Source organism: Lissotriton vulgaris, chromosome 12 (genome assembly GCF_964263255.1).
Source record: "Lissotriton vulgaris chromosome 12, aLisVul1.2, whole genome shotgun sequence".
In the NCBI taxonomy this organism is placed as follows: domain Eukaryota; kingdom Metazoa; phylum Chordata; class Amphibia; order Caudata; family Salamandridae; genus Lissotriton; species Lissotriton vulgaris.
In genome coordinates this window covers 34,043,189-34,060,247 of record NC_141700.1, presented here as the reverse complement: position 1 = coordinate 34,060,247, position 17,059 = coordinate 34,043,189, and the positions used below count along the sequence as shown (strand labels likewise).

The following is a 17,059-nucleotide window of genomic DNA, read 5'->3' as shown; positions in this document are numbered from 1 at the left end:
GTCAGAAGCCGGTGGCCCTTCTGTCAGGAAGCCAAAGCCCAAGGTAAGCTTAATTAGGTCCAAGTAGATTACTCTTTAGTCTCGCATGACAACTCTCCTTCTCTTGACCCACTGGACATCCAGTTAGTGATACCCACAGCGCTACTACTTTCTTCAAATTTAGGCAGGGTATTGAAACTACTGGGATAATTACCCAGAGTTATGGGAGGGCTGCTAGTACCCATGAACCTTATGGCAGAACATCTTGTGGCCCACTAATTTTCCGGGTTCGAACAGAAGGATTATTTCTCTAACGCTGTTTATAGCAGAGGCCATCTTGGATCTTACGAGAGCAGGAAGACTTGCAACATCTCACTGAACAAGGGAACGGTCTCTCAAATCGAGGCATCACCCTGAAACGGATCACTAGTCAAAGTAGTAGTTTCACAGCGCAGCAGCATCAACATATATCTCCCAAAAAATACAACAATTTGAAGAGTCATCAAGAAGAACAAAAGCTTTCAAAACATATGTGCAGGTCTGAATGATTGCGAGGTAAGCACAGTAAGATTTTTTGTCTTCCAGGGAACGTCTGCACAAAGCTATTGCAAGGTAAATCTTTCAGGAAGAAAGAGATTTTCAACTGATGTGGTTTGTTCTTGTTAGCTAATAAGGAAGCATCAACTTTTTGAGTATTCGTGAACATATGTGAGCATTACAAACTGAGACCTTGTTCATGGGTGCGTAAGAATTATCAGTGGGCTGTGAAAATGATAAACTGTGTGGAGAAAGGATCTTGGAATTGCAGAGGTCGAAAACTAAGGAAGATCCCATTACCGAAGGATCGAGCAAACTCGAAAGCTAGTTACTTTCAGGCTGGCTGTTTGACACATTAAAGGACTCAACCGGAACACTCTCCCACTGGAGATTCCTAGAATTTTCTGTCGTTTTGTTTTTGTACATGAATATTTTATGTTACATAACATGTGATTTACTGTAGATGAGTGCATTGGGTAACCCCGTAATTCCTGTAGTTGGTAGTTCAGTCTACTTGATGTTGAGTGGTTCCAAGGGCTCTCCACTCACCCAGTTGCACCACCTGATATTAGCTAACTAGTATCCAGTGCGTTTAAATTAGGCTGTGCACCCGGGTGTATTTCTGACAATAAGCCTTTCGGGATCCTTATACTTTCAGTGACTATTAGCATTGAAGAGAGACTACGAGGATACTAACGCAAACATAGTTTCGCATAGCATCTATTCCCTTTCCAGTTTCAAACATGCATCACCCGATTCTCAACTTTAAGTCAATGCGTCCAATTAGGAGCCTTACTTAATACCAGATTCAGAAAGGAGAAATCTTGGATTAGGCTGTCAAGTGATCTGATCCCTCGTCAACAGAATCTATTCCCTGGCGCCCTCCCCTAGATTCCTACTATGCCCAATCATGCGTTTTTGTCACAGATTGCTATTTAGGAGCTCTCAATGGCTGCTGTATCACGATAGGGGTGGAGAGTGGTTGCATTCTGCAGCTATGTAAATAGATGGGTTCTGGCAACAGCTACCACTGATCCATCTGGTTTCAGGATCAGTCAAGTCACCCTACTAAGGGAGAGATTTTCAAAGATGATTTTTACTCTTTGCATCTATGACCAGGCACAAAGCCAAAATGTCCCTAATGCATAGAGGGACCACCTTCTGAAAGGCATTGCTTTTTTGATTTTTCAGAACCAAAGCCACACTTTGGGGGCTTACTTCTGAAAAAAATAAGAAGTGCAGAATGAGCCACCATGTCATGGAAAACCTTCTGACATTATAGTTTTTGGCAAAAGTGATCCTGCTGTGGCTGCAGCGGCACTTCTGGTAAAAAAAAAAAATCTTAGCCAGGATGACAGGGACTTATATATGTAGCTGTCTGAAGAAGCAGGGCCTCCGCTGCCTCAGCGGCATGGTGGCCAGCCCACCAGGGTCTAAATTAGGTCCATGTCTTTGATGCTTCCTAGGACAAAATAAACGTCTAATATTAACATTTAAGTAGCAACAGGGAATTCACTGTGTGTATAGAAAAGAGAAGCTCAAAATTATGATACTGCCTAATATAGGCCATATTTTATCATAAACCCCCCACTATTTGTCCATAAGGAATACATACCAAAATTCTGGCTTAGAAGCTTCAGCCATGGTAAATCGTTCCATTTCTGGTCCCATCGTAACAACGAACCGCGCCAATGTTTCTGCTGCGTCTCGTGTTTTCGCATCAACTAAAAAGAATTAAAAAAAAAAATAATCAAATATTTTTAAGTCTTTTCAAGGTGAACCAGCAGCAAAGTCAGGGGATTAGCCACCAGTCCCATGTGAAACTGTTCAGAAACCTGACACTGGTAAACAAGATACTGAAAGTACGAGGCTTTTACAAACGCTCATGCTCCTCAGCCTCTGAGCTGCGCTTCAACAAGGTGTAAGAGTGGTCTGCTTAATTCAGACACTCTGTTCATCACCACCCCCTTTTTTGAATCGTTTTTGTCCACCACAAGTGTGGCAGGGTATACTCAGACATGAGTCCCTTGCTCACTGCACCACCAGGATTCAAGCAAGCCGGGCCGACGACGGCTGAAATGCCAGAAACCGGTCCCCGGAAGCTTGTCTCCTTTCCGGTGAAGAATTGGCTTGGTAGTTTGGTCTGCCCTGTTCCCATGAGGCACTGGGTCAGACTAATTTGCATATAGCCAGGTTCTGAACTGGGGTGATGCAGTGAGCTTAATAACGGTGATGGATCAAGCCCTGATCTCTTGACTGGGTAAGAGTGGTCTGCTTAATTCAGACACTCTGTTCATCACCACCCCCTTTTTTGAATCGTTTTTGGCCACCACAAGTGTGGCAAAGTATACTCAGACATGAGTCTCTTGCTCACTGCACCACCAGGATTCAAGCAAGCCAGGCCGACGACGGCTGAAATGCCAGAAACCGGTCCCCGGAAGCTCGTCTCCTTTCCGGTGAAGAATTAGCTTGGTAGTTTGATCTGCCCTGTTCCCATGAGGCACTGGGTCAGACTAATTTGCATATGGCCAGGTTCTGAACTGGGGTGATGCAGTGAGCTAAATAACGGTGATGGATCAAGCCCTGATCTCTTGACTGGGTAAGAGTGGTCTGCTTAATTCAGACACTCTGTTCATCACCACCCCCTTTTTTGAATCGCGCTTCAACAAGGAGCTGCTGTACTCAGGCTGCCCAACTTCTGTAAGTGCTCACTGTAGTAACTGTTGAGTTATATTCCAGAGTCCCACCCTCCAGACTGGGGTTATCCAGTCTAGTAGGCCACAAGAAACAAATCAATACGTGCAGCAAACAAATCAAAGCCTGGCCCCTCTTAGCAGCCCAGGCTCCGAACCCCTGTACCACGATGTGCCTCTCACAGCTCCAGTCTCTCCTTCCTTCCAGAGTAGAGAGCAAAGGTCACTGAGACAAGCAGAGGAGTTTTGAGGAGAAAGGGGGTCTGAGATTACAAATAAAAAGGGTATTTGCTGTCATTGACTCATACTTACTGGTACATTCAGTACCCCTTCTTCAAAGCTGCAAATCAAATCTCACTGTAAGGCAGATAATATGTTCTACCATGTAAAAATTATCTCAAAGCATTACAAACGTACCAGTGTTGAACTCCAACTGCAAAGATACCTGTGGATGAGCTCGAAGCATAAAATTGCAGCAAAAGCAAGCGTGAGGAATAAAAAGAAAGGGAACCCAGAATCAGACAGAGATAAGTTAAGCGCTCCCATCTCCACCTTAAGGGCAGCACAAGAGAATCTTCTGAACTGGAAAGGGGTGCACAAAAACGTAAGCAAATTATCCCTCATACCACACTATGGGGTAGCGAGCATCAGGTGACCCAAGAACGTGGGACATATGAACTGGGTGTTCACTAAAAACACTGAGTCCAAGATAGTGGTTTCCTGTCAGGCTGTCTAAGGACTGGCAATTTGCACATTCTTTGTAACCCATCTTGAACTGTGCCCTGCTGTTTACTGACTACCGGACACCCAGTATCTCCATTAAGCAGATTTGAGACATAAGAACTTGCCTTTTGTTCCCAGGCCACTGATTGATCTGGGTGGGGGTCTTTGTTGTAGGAATACTCTTCTGATTTACTGTTTTTGTGTGCTTCTGCTGGGTACCAGACCGTAGGGTCTTCAAACTACTGAGTTTCCAAGTCTTGAACTCCGAGCTGCAGAAACATTGAGGCGGAGTGTAGTTGTGTCTTTTTCAACTGAATATAATATATATATTTTTTTTCTTTAGAGAGTTTGGCACCTTTGTCCCAATGACTGCATAAAAGCAAATAAACTGAATCAAAATCTGAAGAGCACCATGTGTTTCTATGAAGACGCAAGCATTTCTCCATATGTTAAAGTTGGCCATTGGGTTCCATGTTATAGAATATCTAGGGCCTAGCTCGTAAAGGTTATTTCTTAGTGGTCTCGCCATCCGTTTCTGGATGAGGTGTGTCATTTACATGGATACTTGATGTCTCAATTGTAGGAAGCTGGCTCTTTATATGGTATACCAAAAAGAGGTATACTGTGCAAAGAGTCCAGGTATTCCATAAGGAGTCGACGGGGCTTGATCTAGCAATCTGAAGGTGGTCTCTTAGGGGGCAGTGTGGTCGAGCAGCCTTAGGCTTATCAGAGAGGAGTGTTAGACATCTGTAAATACACATATAGCCAATCTATGATGCCACTACTTAAATAAGGAGATCCACACCAATTAATACAAATAAAATATATTTATATATATTTAGGCACCAGAATCAATTTGATCAGGTAAGAACATATCGAGAGAGAAATACTTTTACATTTTAAAAGTCGACACTTTTCAGAGGCTGCAATGTTATCCTATGGAGGAAAAACTAATATGGCATACATGTATAGTACTGCGACTTACAAGACCAATCTCCTGGACTTACAGTAAGTATGGTGAAAGGTCCAAGGCAGCACCAAGAGGTCACACTGGGAGGCACCGAGGCGGCTGGGATCAGAGATGCAATACAGCGTCTGGTGCCCAATGATAGTTTATGGGGATCGGTCGTCGGGAAAATAGACTGCAGGTTTGGAATGGGAAGCCAGGCGGGCTGATTCATCAGGAGGGCTCAGCCCTCGCAATGCTCATGGACAACTTTGGTCCTCTTCCCCCGCAGACCATGGACGATGTGTGTAGAGGAGTCTTTAGGTGTCAGGTTTTCATCACCAAGTGCACTAGAGGGGGCCTGCACACAGAGGCTGCAGGTGGCATTGGAAAGTCCACAGTGGGATTTGTCTCTGGAGAGCTGGGGGACCACGCTGGTGCCATTAAGCCACTTCAACTTGGGCGTGGAGCGACGGGTGCAGTGGTGCTTGCCCGGGTCGGGTTTCCATGGTCTTGGAGTCCTCTCAGGTCTTTCTTGGGTACCTGCAAGGCGCAGGGGAACAGCTCTGCTGATCCACTGGAGTTCAAAGCCTGGGAGGACTGGCAACACTTCTACCAAGACTCAAGGAGGCACAGCGGCCTGCAGGGTTAGTTGACTTTGGCGCAATTGTCAGGAACAGCAAACAGGCCAGCAGGGTTAGCACCAAGTCAGCTGCTTCTTCCACAATTCTTGCTTTTCACTGCTCTTTGGTCATTCTTATTCTTTTGGTTGGCAGGATCGGATTTCCAGGTGCCAGGGGCTCCCCTAAATACTAGATTTAGAGGTGTTAGGGGAGTGTAGGGTAGTACACCCACTATATGACCACTTTCTGTGGAAAGTGGGCATAACGCTGTTCCAGAGTTCCTACGTTTGCCATCCCCTAGATGGCGGACTCTGTAAAGTTGTATCCATTTCAGGTAGCCCACCTTAGGGATGGTACTAGCCTGAGGGTGGATACGTCTAGATGACTACTAATTTCCCAACCTGTCCCGGTGCCAAGGGTCTATGGACAAAGAGGGTCTGCATCCTCTCCTGTGAGGGAAGCCAAATTTGCATACCAAAGGCAGTGTAATGATAATTTGCAGGTCATCCTGTAGGAGGGGGTGTAAACACACTCTGCCCGAGCAGGCTTTGTTTCTGACCTCTGAGAGCAAATGCCATCACCCCTGGGTTCAGAAACTAGTCTGTGCTGGAAGGCTGGCTAAGACCAGTTAGTCAGCACACTAGTAATACGTAGGTTTTCAAGGGGCACCTCTAAGATGCCCTTTGTGTGCATGGATTAATAAATCAATCACTGGAATCAGTTTGGGTTTATTAATACGAGATGTTTGGTATCAAACATCCCTGATTTCAGTGAAGCCATCATGTAGCTGGGGAACTCGTGTTTATCAGTGTCAAGCACATGCTTTAAAATGGCTTACCTGATCATTTGTCCTGGAAGTGATGAGACTGACAAGCACATGGCCTATCTGCTCATGCAGGTATGTCCTCACATGTAATATGGGGAGAGGAGTTGGCCTAATGGCTAGGGCGGTCTACCTCGAATCTGGGGAACTGGGTAATGACGCTGGACATTCTGTGATTCTGGAAAAATCACGTAACCTCCCTGTGCCCAACATAAATTAATGTGTCCTTGTGGAATACAACTGGTATAATGTAAATCGCTCTGATACCCGATACCTATGGCTCAAGTTCACGGTATATAAAACTCTGTTAAAAAAATATATTTAATGCATAGGGCTGTATGGCCTACTGTGGGGAGTGGAGAAGTGTGGCTCACTGGTTAGAAGCGGCAGACGCTGAAGCAGAGATCAGGCCTGGGACCAGGGTTCAAATCCCGACGCGGCAGGGTCTTGGGCTCAATGTCCGCGTACTTGATAATTCTCGCCTCAGCGCCTACTCTAATTATGGGTCCGACGCTGCAACTCTGGGCAATAGCTTGCTTAATCTCCACAATGGCCCCAACAACACTGGGATGCCTGGCTTCACCTTGGGGGTGCCTAGGAGGGGCAACTCACAGGGAGAGCCAGGAAGGGTTCCACAGCGTTATACAGCGCCGGGACGCCCCGTTGCGGGGGCAGCTGTGCGCTTTACAACTGTACTACATTTACAAGTGTATAAGTGGGCGGGACTTACAAATGGGGATGCGTGTTGTATTTTCACTTTAGTGTGCACCAAAACACGCAGCCTGCAATGACAGTTTTGCATGAGTTAGGTTAGGGGGTCCCATAGGGTGGCACCATACATGCTGCAGCCCATAGGACTCTCTTAAGTAACTCAGGCCCTAGTTACCTGGGGTATTATTTACTAGGGACTTACAGAAAGTGCTAAAGGTATTGCCAATTGGGGTACAACTGCACAGTTTTTGGGAAAGAGGTCTGGCACTGGGGACCTGGTTAGCAGGAATCCAGTGCACTTTCAGTCAAAATCACATCATATACCAGACTGAAAGTGGGAGGGCTATGTCAAAAAGGGGCACCATCCTACATCAATCTGCAATGAAGCATGGCAGGGTTAAAGAAGGAAAGTCCAGGGTGAAGCTCTCTAACACGAACTACACTGTGTCCAACTTTCACAAGGAGGCTATCGTTGAGGATGTTTGGAAAGTAGCTTCCCGCCTCCATTTGTAGTCTCATGTTTTGGATTAGGGAGGCTGTATGGTTGCATGTGAAAATTTGAAGTATACCAACGCTGAAGAACTATAGCATCACAAAACTAGCGTTCACTCTTTTTTTTTTAACCTAATGCAAGTACAGTGTCCCAAAGTGGCATATTGTAATGTGCTAAATATAATGTAGGAAAGCGGCTCTATATATACTGGACCAAAGTAAGGTACAGTGTGTATAGAGGCCCCAGTCCCCAGAGGTTTGGCAGAGGCTAAGGTTAGATATAACCTTACTCTCTAAAGTGGTAGCTTGGTCAAGCAGTAAGGCAGTATCAGAGGACAGTGTAAAGCATTTTTTGTACACAATCAGTCAGCAAATGGTCTCATACACTCCAGAACTGAACTCTAGGCCAATTGTTTTGTATCAAAAGATATACTTGTTTCATTTTAGGTATCAAAATATACTTTCTCAGAATGAATTACTTTTGTTAAATGCTTTTCAAATAGGCATTAGACTTTTGGAATGCAATAGTCACAGGTGGTTGCAATAGGCAACACAATTTAAAACACAATGCAACATTGAGCTCAATGGTAATGTTCAGTTAAATGCAATAGATTACTTTGTGGATTACTTTTCTAACCACAAGAATGGATCCTAGATTCAGTCAGGGAACACGTCCTGTAAACAGTTAAGTAACAGCGTTTTGTTTATAGTAGTGATTTTTAAGGAATATTATTGTATTTTAAAAGTTGACACTTCGAAACCTTTTCAGTAGAAATTACCAATGTTATCCTATGGAAGGAAATTCAAGTTGCAGGTAAGGTATGTTTGCGTTACTTTTGTAATCCAGTTCTGGACTCCTAGGTTCAGCACTGGGACATCTATCTAAGGCAGGTAAATAATTAAGTTTTGGTAGTAAGATTTTTAAAGAATATTTGTAGTTTGCAAAAATCGACACTTAAAAAAAATTTCACAGAAAAGCAGACAATGGTTTCCTATGGAAGAAAATTCAGGTTACTGGTAAGTACGGTACAAATTACTTTTCCAGGTTTGTGCTGGGCTAAAAGATGCAGCACTAAGATCTCTCCTGATAACAGGTGAGTAAATCGAAATTCGTTGTTTGGCTGATTTTAGGTGAATATTTTAAAGTTCCAAAACTCCACACAGAAGAATGTCTGAGTGAAAACCAGTCAATGTTAGCCTATGGAAGAAAAGTGAGTTATTGGCTTTTAGGTAAGTGCTCGACTGGCAGACTTAAGGTTCTGGGCATAGACTCGGCGGTCTCCCAGGGTCAGGTAGGTACAGTTGGTACACCCTCAGGGGCGGCCGGGTGCAGAGGTAGTTAGGCCCAATGTTATCCAATGAGAGGCAGAGGGCCTTCGGTCGGTGGCTGCTGGCTTGCAGGCCAGGGGCTGGCTCCTGGTCACTTGCTCAGGACAAATTGGGAAGTAGGATAGGGCAAAGGCTGCACTGCCAATGGCACTCGGGCTGCAGGGTGCTTTTGAGCCGTCGGGCGCTCAATGTTATGCAATGGCAATCTTGGAAAGTGAACAAAGGCTACAGGCTCGGGACGGAGATGCTTCAGGTGCGACCACCAATTCGAGAGGTAAGTTGGGAAGCTGGAGGAGGGGTGGACACCCAGGAGTTGGGAACAGGAGGCCGTGGGGCGCAGGGGTGTCTTTTGGCGTCGGGAAATCTTACCCTCAGCTGGTCCCGGTTGGGAGTGTGGGGGGGTCCCTGGTTCCGAGGCTGCAGGCATTGTCTGGGTCATCGAGGAGGGTCCTTGGGGACTGGATTCCAGGTCAGAATCGCCGGGGGGAGGTCCTCAGGGTCTTTGTCTGCTTGGGCACAGGCGGGGCTCGGCAGGTGCAGAGTGGGCTGGGTTTGCGGTTCCTGGCTGGCACCAGAGGTATTGTTGTTTGAGCAGAGCCACTGCTCTTGGGAGTCCCAGTCTCAAAGAGGGTCAAGGCAGGCAGGTCCTTCGGGGATCTTGAGGTGAGACGCCGGGATGGAGCAGGAGCAGGTTCAAAGATCAACAGGCCGGTAGGGCTGGGGCCAAGTCAGTTGGTGTCGTCCTTTTGTTAGCAGCTGCACGGCAGGTCTGTCTTGGTCTTCCTTCTTGCTTCAAAAATCGGGATCTGAGGAAGAAAGGTTCAGGGTGCCCCTAAATAGTAAATTTAGGGGCGTTACAGGTAGGGTGAGGGCAGGGACCAATAGGTCCCTGCCCTGGGGTGGGTACACGCCCTAACCTGCTCTTCTCCTGTGGGAGGGGGGCAGGAGCCCAGCTGTGAGTGGGTAGGGCTCGCTATCCACAAGATGGCAGTAGCCCAGAGTTGTGCTTCACCTCCCCTCTCCCACCTGAGGGGTGGAATTGGCACAAGCTGGCACACCCCCTTTCCTGACGTAGGGTTTCCCGCCAGTCTTACTGCCAGAGTGGGGTTCAGAACTGGTGGGGGCCAGTTGCAGAGTACAGCAAGTGGCCTGGAGAAGCTCACAAAGGCGGCATGCCTTTGAAGCTTCCCTCCTGCCCATCCTGGGGGAGGAGATCTAGCACCTCGCCCAGGATATGCATTGTTGCAGGCCCTGGAGAGCGGGGGGCTCTCCACCCAGGGGTCCAGCAACATGTCTGCTGTGGGGCAGCCTAGGCAGCCTCTCATACAAGTCGTGGATTGTATGTTAGGTTTCAGTGGTCATCTCGAAGATGTCCTCTGCAGTGCATTTTACATTAAATCCCACACTGGCATCAGTGTGGGTTTAATGTGCTGAGAAATTTGATATCAAACTGGTCAGTCTTCAGTGTAGCCATTATGGTGCTGTGGAGTTCGTAATGATAACCTCCGAGCAGCATATACTCTTAATTGCATCACTGCACTTACAGTGCCCAGGAATGGCCTGGGTACTGTAGGGGCACATGGCCATGAACCTGTGCCCTCACCACTTGTATAGGTCACCCACCTAGAGGGGTGGCTGATGTACGCCAGGGCAGTGGGTTTGTGGGCATGGCACACAGGGATGTGTGCCATGTAGACTCTTTGTTTAGTTCTGCACCAGGACACTCAGCCTGCAAAGGAAGTGTGTGTGTCAGGGTACAGGGCCCATAAGGGTGGCACAAAAAGTGCTGCAGCCCTTAGGGATCTTCTCTGGTCACAATGCCCTGGGTACCATTTACTAGGGGCTGACATGTGGCCAGATATGCCAATTGGGTTTTAGTTTCAATACAGTTTTAGGGAAGGTACACAGGCCCTGGGCACCTGATTGGCAGGAGCCCAGGGCACACTCAGTCAAAGCACATCAGCAATTCAGCAAATGTGGGGGCATACCATGCAAGAAAGATGGCACTTTCACACATAAGCATACAGTAAGCATGCAGGAGTGGCACTACAAAGCAAAAGGGACATTATAAGCAGAATCTGGAGTCAGAAAGGAAAATACGGGACACACAAGTAATGTATCAACAGCAGAGGTGCACCAGGCATTCGTTTTGTTTCGGTATGGAAATACTTGCCTTTCAGGGTCTCGTCTTGAACAATCTTCTTGGTTGGTACAGGGAGATCATTCTGTCCTGATCTTCTTTTTCGTGGAGGTGGAAGGAGTGGGGCAGTGAAACAGTCTGTTGATAGGTTGTCAGATGACCCAGCGTCATTGTGAAATGGTTGTGAAGATGCCGGCTGTGATGGTTTGGTATCTTGTTGCTTGCCAGACTCAGAGGAGTTAAACATTTTTCTAAATTCAGCTAACTTTGTTTGATACAGAATGTAAGCTGGGCTCTGTTCTTCATTTAGGAACCTGTGAAACAAGCACATGGAAGATGTGTGTATATTTTTCTTTCATATGGTGCAAATCACATCGGTGTTTATGTGCGCTGTTCAGTAAAGCAAGTTGTTAGAAGTTACTTAACTAGAACACTCAAACAGTAAGTAAAGAAATACAACAAAAACAGATCATCACCTGAACTTCATGCCAGTGTAGAAGTTGGAACAAATTTAGATTAAAGCAATGGCCTCAAGTAAAGAGAATATGACGACAAACGAAACAGGGTCCTGCAAATCTCCTTTCTATAAAGTGAGAGGATAGCACATAGTTTGCAATAACAAATTTGAAAAACAAAAGTCTAGGTATATAGATGTTGCATATCAATGAACGTGGTGGATACCCTGTTTTCATTGGCATCAGATCAGAAGTGAGTTCTATACAGTTTGGAGGGAAAATAGGAGTTTCCACTGAAATCAGTATTACAAGAACTGCTTAGGTATGATCGCAGGTGCTTCTAGAGATAAATCCACCAGGTCAAATCAACTGGAATTTGTATCAAATGAAAGGCATGGAATTTGAGAATACCTCCCAAAAACTGGTGTGTTAACACAGACATATGTATGTGTTTCCCCATTCCATAGGAGCCCTATGAAGGCTTTCTCATACACCTGCCGTAATACTGCACCCTGGGGTTACTTATACCCAAAGAAACTGTAATGATGGTAACAAATGGGAAAGGAGTAACTACGTACGAAGATGTAGCTTGAATAACTGGCTCCACTAATCCTATTTCACTCCCGATTCCTGCTCTGAATAGGGGTCTTAAGGCAGATGGACTCAAATTGCCATTGAGAGAAGAATAGATTCTAGTGGGAGTATAGTAGCACTGTCATATGATGCCAGGACCATGGTCAGTATGCACATGCAATGCAGAGGTTGCATCTGCAAGATCTAAAATTATCCTTGGATGTAGAGATAAACAGATGTGCATTTTTCTGATGGGCAGGCTGATGGATGTGCCTGAAGCACCATACAAATTAAGAGTCTCTCTGGAATGAAGTATGGGTGAAGTGAGCATGGTCTGACTTAGTAAGCATGACTTGGTGGAGCTGGAATACCAGGACCTGTTTATGAAGCATGGGTGAAGTGAGCATGGTCGGACTTAGTAAGCATGACTTGGTGGAGCTGGAAACCCAGGACCTGTTTATGAAGTATGGGTGAAGTGAGCATGGTCGGACTTAGTAAGCATGACTTGGTGGAGCTGGAATACCAGGACCTGTTTCATTTTACTGGATCATTAGTTTCTCCTGGTAAACTCCAAGTCCACTTAAGGTCCTCAGTGACTTTGTGCAATGGTCAGAAGGGAGTGCATCCAAAATGCATTTTCACCCACAGTTAAGTGTGGCTAGGATATGGGATAAGCAGCTGCTTATATGCAGGGATTGAAGCCTTACTGGATGGACTTTCTGCTTTACTTTTCTGCAAAATAGCTCACTAAACTCCACTGTTCTGGTTACTTCGTTCAAATTAGAGAACTGTCTAAATGATACTTGCATAGTGAAATAAGTTTACTTTTTAACCTACTCTTTATACCATATAAGATGACTTATGTACATTATTTATTTTCTACGTTTTATATGAAAATGATATTCTATATCCTTAAAATGTTAATTGCAATTATATATCTTTATATATATGTATTTATTGCAAGTGTTTTCAATAAAAAATGTCGACACAAATTAGAGAACTGTTCTATATATGTTGGCTATAAAAATATGAATAAAAGGTTATGTGAACACACATCTGGCGCACTTCCAAGAGCAGATCAACTTAGTGCTGCACCAAAAACAAATGAATGTCCTCTTTTACTTAAAAGGGTATATTCTCATTCTTATGACTTTTTCCATATCCTAGCTTGAATTTAAATAAACTACTCTAAATACACTCACAGCTATAAAGTCAACCAGAAATGCATGTTATTTATTAATACAGCCAGCCAAAAACCATACAGTAATTATAACGATGCTCGCTAATTGCTGGTTTCTTTAGCTGATCCAGACAATCTCAAGCCTTTTCAATGTATGCAAATAGCCTTGCAGTGGCTGGAATTCTGCTTGGAAACTGAGTGATGTTGGAAAGTGGATTATTATTTGGGTGGAAAAGTATCCACCTCAAAGGATAAGGCCATCACTTGCTAGATGTCACACAACTTAAATCAACTAAACCTGTAATCAATCCTTGTTAACGTGACGAACAAGTTACTTACCTTCGGTAACGATATATCTGTAAGAAACATTAGTTAGTGTTAGATTCCTTACCTTAGAATATCCCCAGGCGTCAGTCTGGATCCGGAAACTTTTGCGTAGCAGTACCCCTGCGCGTCGGTAGGCGTCGTCTGCAGGCGTCCCCTGCGGCTCCGCGTCCGTCGTCGGCGTCGTGCGCCGTGATGACGTCGCTGGAGTATATAGACGCCGCCTCCGCGCGCTGACGTCAGTTCTTTGCACACAGCTTTTCCGCGCCAGGAGACGCAGAGCCATGAGAGAACCAACACTGGTGCCATGTAAAAGGGATGTCCTTAACCCTAGGTATCAGTTCGCAGAACGGGGAGGATGGGTGGGTTCGGTAAGGAATCTAACACTAACTAATGTTTCTTACAGATATATCGTTACCGAAGGTAAGTAACTTGTTCATCTGAAAGAAACACGTTAGATTCCTTACCTTAGAATACATACCCCAGCAATACCAACCCCGGTGGTGGGTCTGCGAACCAATACAAAACTACACCAGAAAGTCCTGGAGGACAGAACGGCCAAAGAAGCCATCCCTCCGGACTGGACTGTCCAGGCAGTAGTGCCTCGCAAATGTGTGCAGCGAGGCCCACGTAGCCGCCTGGCAAATGTCCTGCAAGGGGACTCCCCGGCCCAGGGCAGTGGTAGCCGCCGTGGCCCGAGTGGAATGGGCCCTCAGCCCAACAGGAGGCTCCTTCCGAGCCAAAGAGTAGCACGCTTTGATGCAGAGAACGACCCATCGAGAGATGGTCCGTTTACAGACCGCCCGTCCCTTCTTCGCACCCACGTAGCCAACAAACAGTTGGTCATCCACCCGGAACTGGCGTGTGCGATCCATGTAAAATGAAAGCGCACGTTTTGGGTCCAGACGGTGGAGCCGCTCTTCATCCTTTGAAGGATGCGGAGGCGGGAAGAAGGAAGGGAGGGTGATGGACTGCCCGATGTGAAAGGCCGAAACAACCTTGGGCAGGAAAGAAGGTCTAGTCCTCAGAACCACCTTGTCAGGATGGATGGACAGGAAAGGAGGTTGGACAGAAAGAGCCTGGAGCTCACTCACTCTCCTGGCAGAGGTGATGGCAACCAGGAAAGCCGTCTTTAAAGTCAGGAGACGGAGAGGACAAGAATGAAGGGGCTCAAAGGGAGCACACATCAGGAAAGTTAGAACCAGGTTCAAATCCCACTGAGGCATCACAAACGGAACAGGTGGAAACATGTGAGTGATGCCTTTCAAGAATCGAGTTACAATCGGGGGTTTGAACAAAGAAGGCTGATCAGGAAGCCTCAAAAAGGCTGAAAGGGCAGAAAGGTAGCCCTTGATAGTGCCCAGAGCAGAGCCCTGCTGGGCAAGAGAAAGAAGAAACAGAAGAACCTCCGAAAGAGGGGCAGAAAGAGGATCCACAGCCTTTGCTGTGCACCATGCCACAAATCTGTTCCACCGACAGGCGTATACCGACTTAGTGGAGGGACGCCTGGCTGCCAGAATAACATCACAGACTTCAGGAGGCAAGTCAAATGGCCTCAACTGCCGCCGCTCAATCTCCAAGCATGGAGGTGGAGACTGGACAGGTTCGGGTGAAGGACCGTCCCCTGCTGCTGCGACAGAAGGTCCTCCTGAAGGGGCAGGCGGATCGGGGGACCGACTGACATGCTGAGTAGCTCGGGATACCAGTACCTTCGAGCCCAGTCCGGAGCCACAAGGATAACTTGGGCCCGGTCGCGCCTGATCTTCTTCAGCACTCTGGGCAGAAGTGGTATAGGCGGAAAGGCGTATAACAGACCGCAACTCCACTCGCGCCGAAAGGCGTCGCCGTGCGAGTGCCGTCTTGGAAACTCCAACGCGCAGAACTGATGACATTGCGCGTTCTCTTCTGTGGCGAATAGATCTAACCAAGGCTCTCCCCATTGCAGAAAGATGCCTTGCGCCACGTCCGAGTTCAGACGCCATTCGTGATCCATCGAGCACCGACGGCTGAGTTCGTCCGCCCTGGCGTTCAGGGAACCTGCCAGGTGTTGAACCGTCAGAGTCACGCCCTGATGTTCCAGCCATTGCCAGAGGCGCAGAGCCTCCTGGCAAAGGGTCCACGACCCCACTCCGCCCTGTTTGTTGCAGTACCACATGGCGGTGGTGTTGTCGGTGAACACCTGCACTACACTCCCGTTGACAAAGGGGAGGAATGCCTTCAGTGCCAGACGAATCGCCCGCAGCTCCAACAGGTTGCTATGGAGCCGGGACTCCGCCGGAGACCAGATGCCTCTGATCTCTGCCTCTCCCAAGTGGCCACCCCAGCCCTGGAGGGACGCGTCCGTCACGACAACGTGCTCCGGTTGGGGAAGGGAGAGGGATCTGCCTCTGACCCAATCGCGGTCCGTAAGCCACCACTGCAGTTGTCTCGCAGTGCCCTCCGAGATCAAGACGTGGTCGGACAAGTTGCCCTGATGCTGGGCCCACTGAAACTTCAGGTCCCACTGCAGAGCCCGCATCCGCCACCGGGCGTGATGCACCAGAAGGATGCAGGAAGCCATCAGTCCCAGCAGCCGCAGCGTCAACCTGACCGAAACCCGGGATAGCGGCTGAAAGATGGGAATCAAAGCCTGAATATCCCGAACCCGCCGTTCCGGAGGATAAACCCGAAACTGCGCCGAGTCCAGAACCGCTCCGATGAAAAGGAGCTTTTGAGAGGGACACAGGTGTGATTTCGGCACATTGATGGAGAACCCCAGGTCGTGCAAGAGGTCTGCCGTCATCTGAAGGTGGTGGACGACTGTCTGGGGCGAGCCCGCCTTCAACAACCAGTCGTCTAGGTAGGGGAAGACTGAAACCCCCAACCTGCGCAGATGGGCTGCGACCACCGCCATCACCTTTGTGAACACCCGTGGGGCGCTGGTAAGGCCGAAGGGAAGCACGATAAACTGAAAGTGCTCCTGGCCTACCGTGAACCGCAGGTAACGCCGGCAGGACGGGGATGTGAAAATAGGCATCCTGCAAGTCCAACGCTACCATCCAGTCTTGTGGGTCTAGAGCAGCCAAGACCTGAGCTAACGTCAACATCTTGAACTTCTCCTTCCGGAGGAAGCCGTTGACGTTCCTTAGATCCAAGATAGGACGTAGGCCCCCCTTGTCCTTCTTGGGTACCAGAAAGTAGTGGGAATAACAACCACGCCCTACTTCTGGCCCAGGAACGCGCTCGATGGCCCCCTTGGCCAAGAGGGCCGTAACTTCCTCCTGCAGAAGTGTCAAGTGGTCCCCCGACACACGGTGGTTCTGCGGTGGCATGGCTGGAGGAGTGGTCTCGAAGGGGAGGGAGTAGCCCCTTCGGACGATTTGCAGCACCCACCTGTCCGAAGTGATCGTGCGCCAGTGAGCGTGGTGATGGCGAACCCTGCCACCCACTGGCGTCACATGGGGCCGAAAGCACGGACTAGGAGGATTTTGAGGCAGATGCTGCGGGGGGAGGTGTGGTCTGACCCCGCCGTTGTCCCCGACCGCCACCACG

The 17,059-nt window shown here is 47.7% G+C and overlaps 1 protein-coding gene across 4 annotated transcripts in view; it reads right to left on the bottom strand.

Moving 5' to 3' along the window:
• The window catches only part of LOC147673148 (SURP and G-patch domain-containing protein 2-like), a 129,919-nt gene that overhangs the window by 33,544 nt on the left and 79,316 nt on the right, over nucleotides 1–17,059 (bottom strand). For all 4 annotated transcript variants that reach the window (XM_086946905.1, XM_086946907.1, XM_086946904.1 and 1 more), the window contains 2 exons: nucleotides 11,030–11,310; nucleotides 2,132–2,240 (listed from right to left, as the gene is read on the bottom strand). In XM_086946905.1, coding sequence (XP_086803031.1) covers nucleotides 2,132–2,240; nucleotides 11,030–11,310 — 390 coding nt within the window. The remainder of the gene's footprint in view (nucleotides 1–2,131; nucleotides 2,241–11,029; nucleotides 11,311–17,059) is intronic.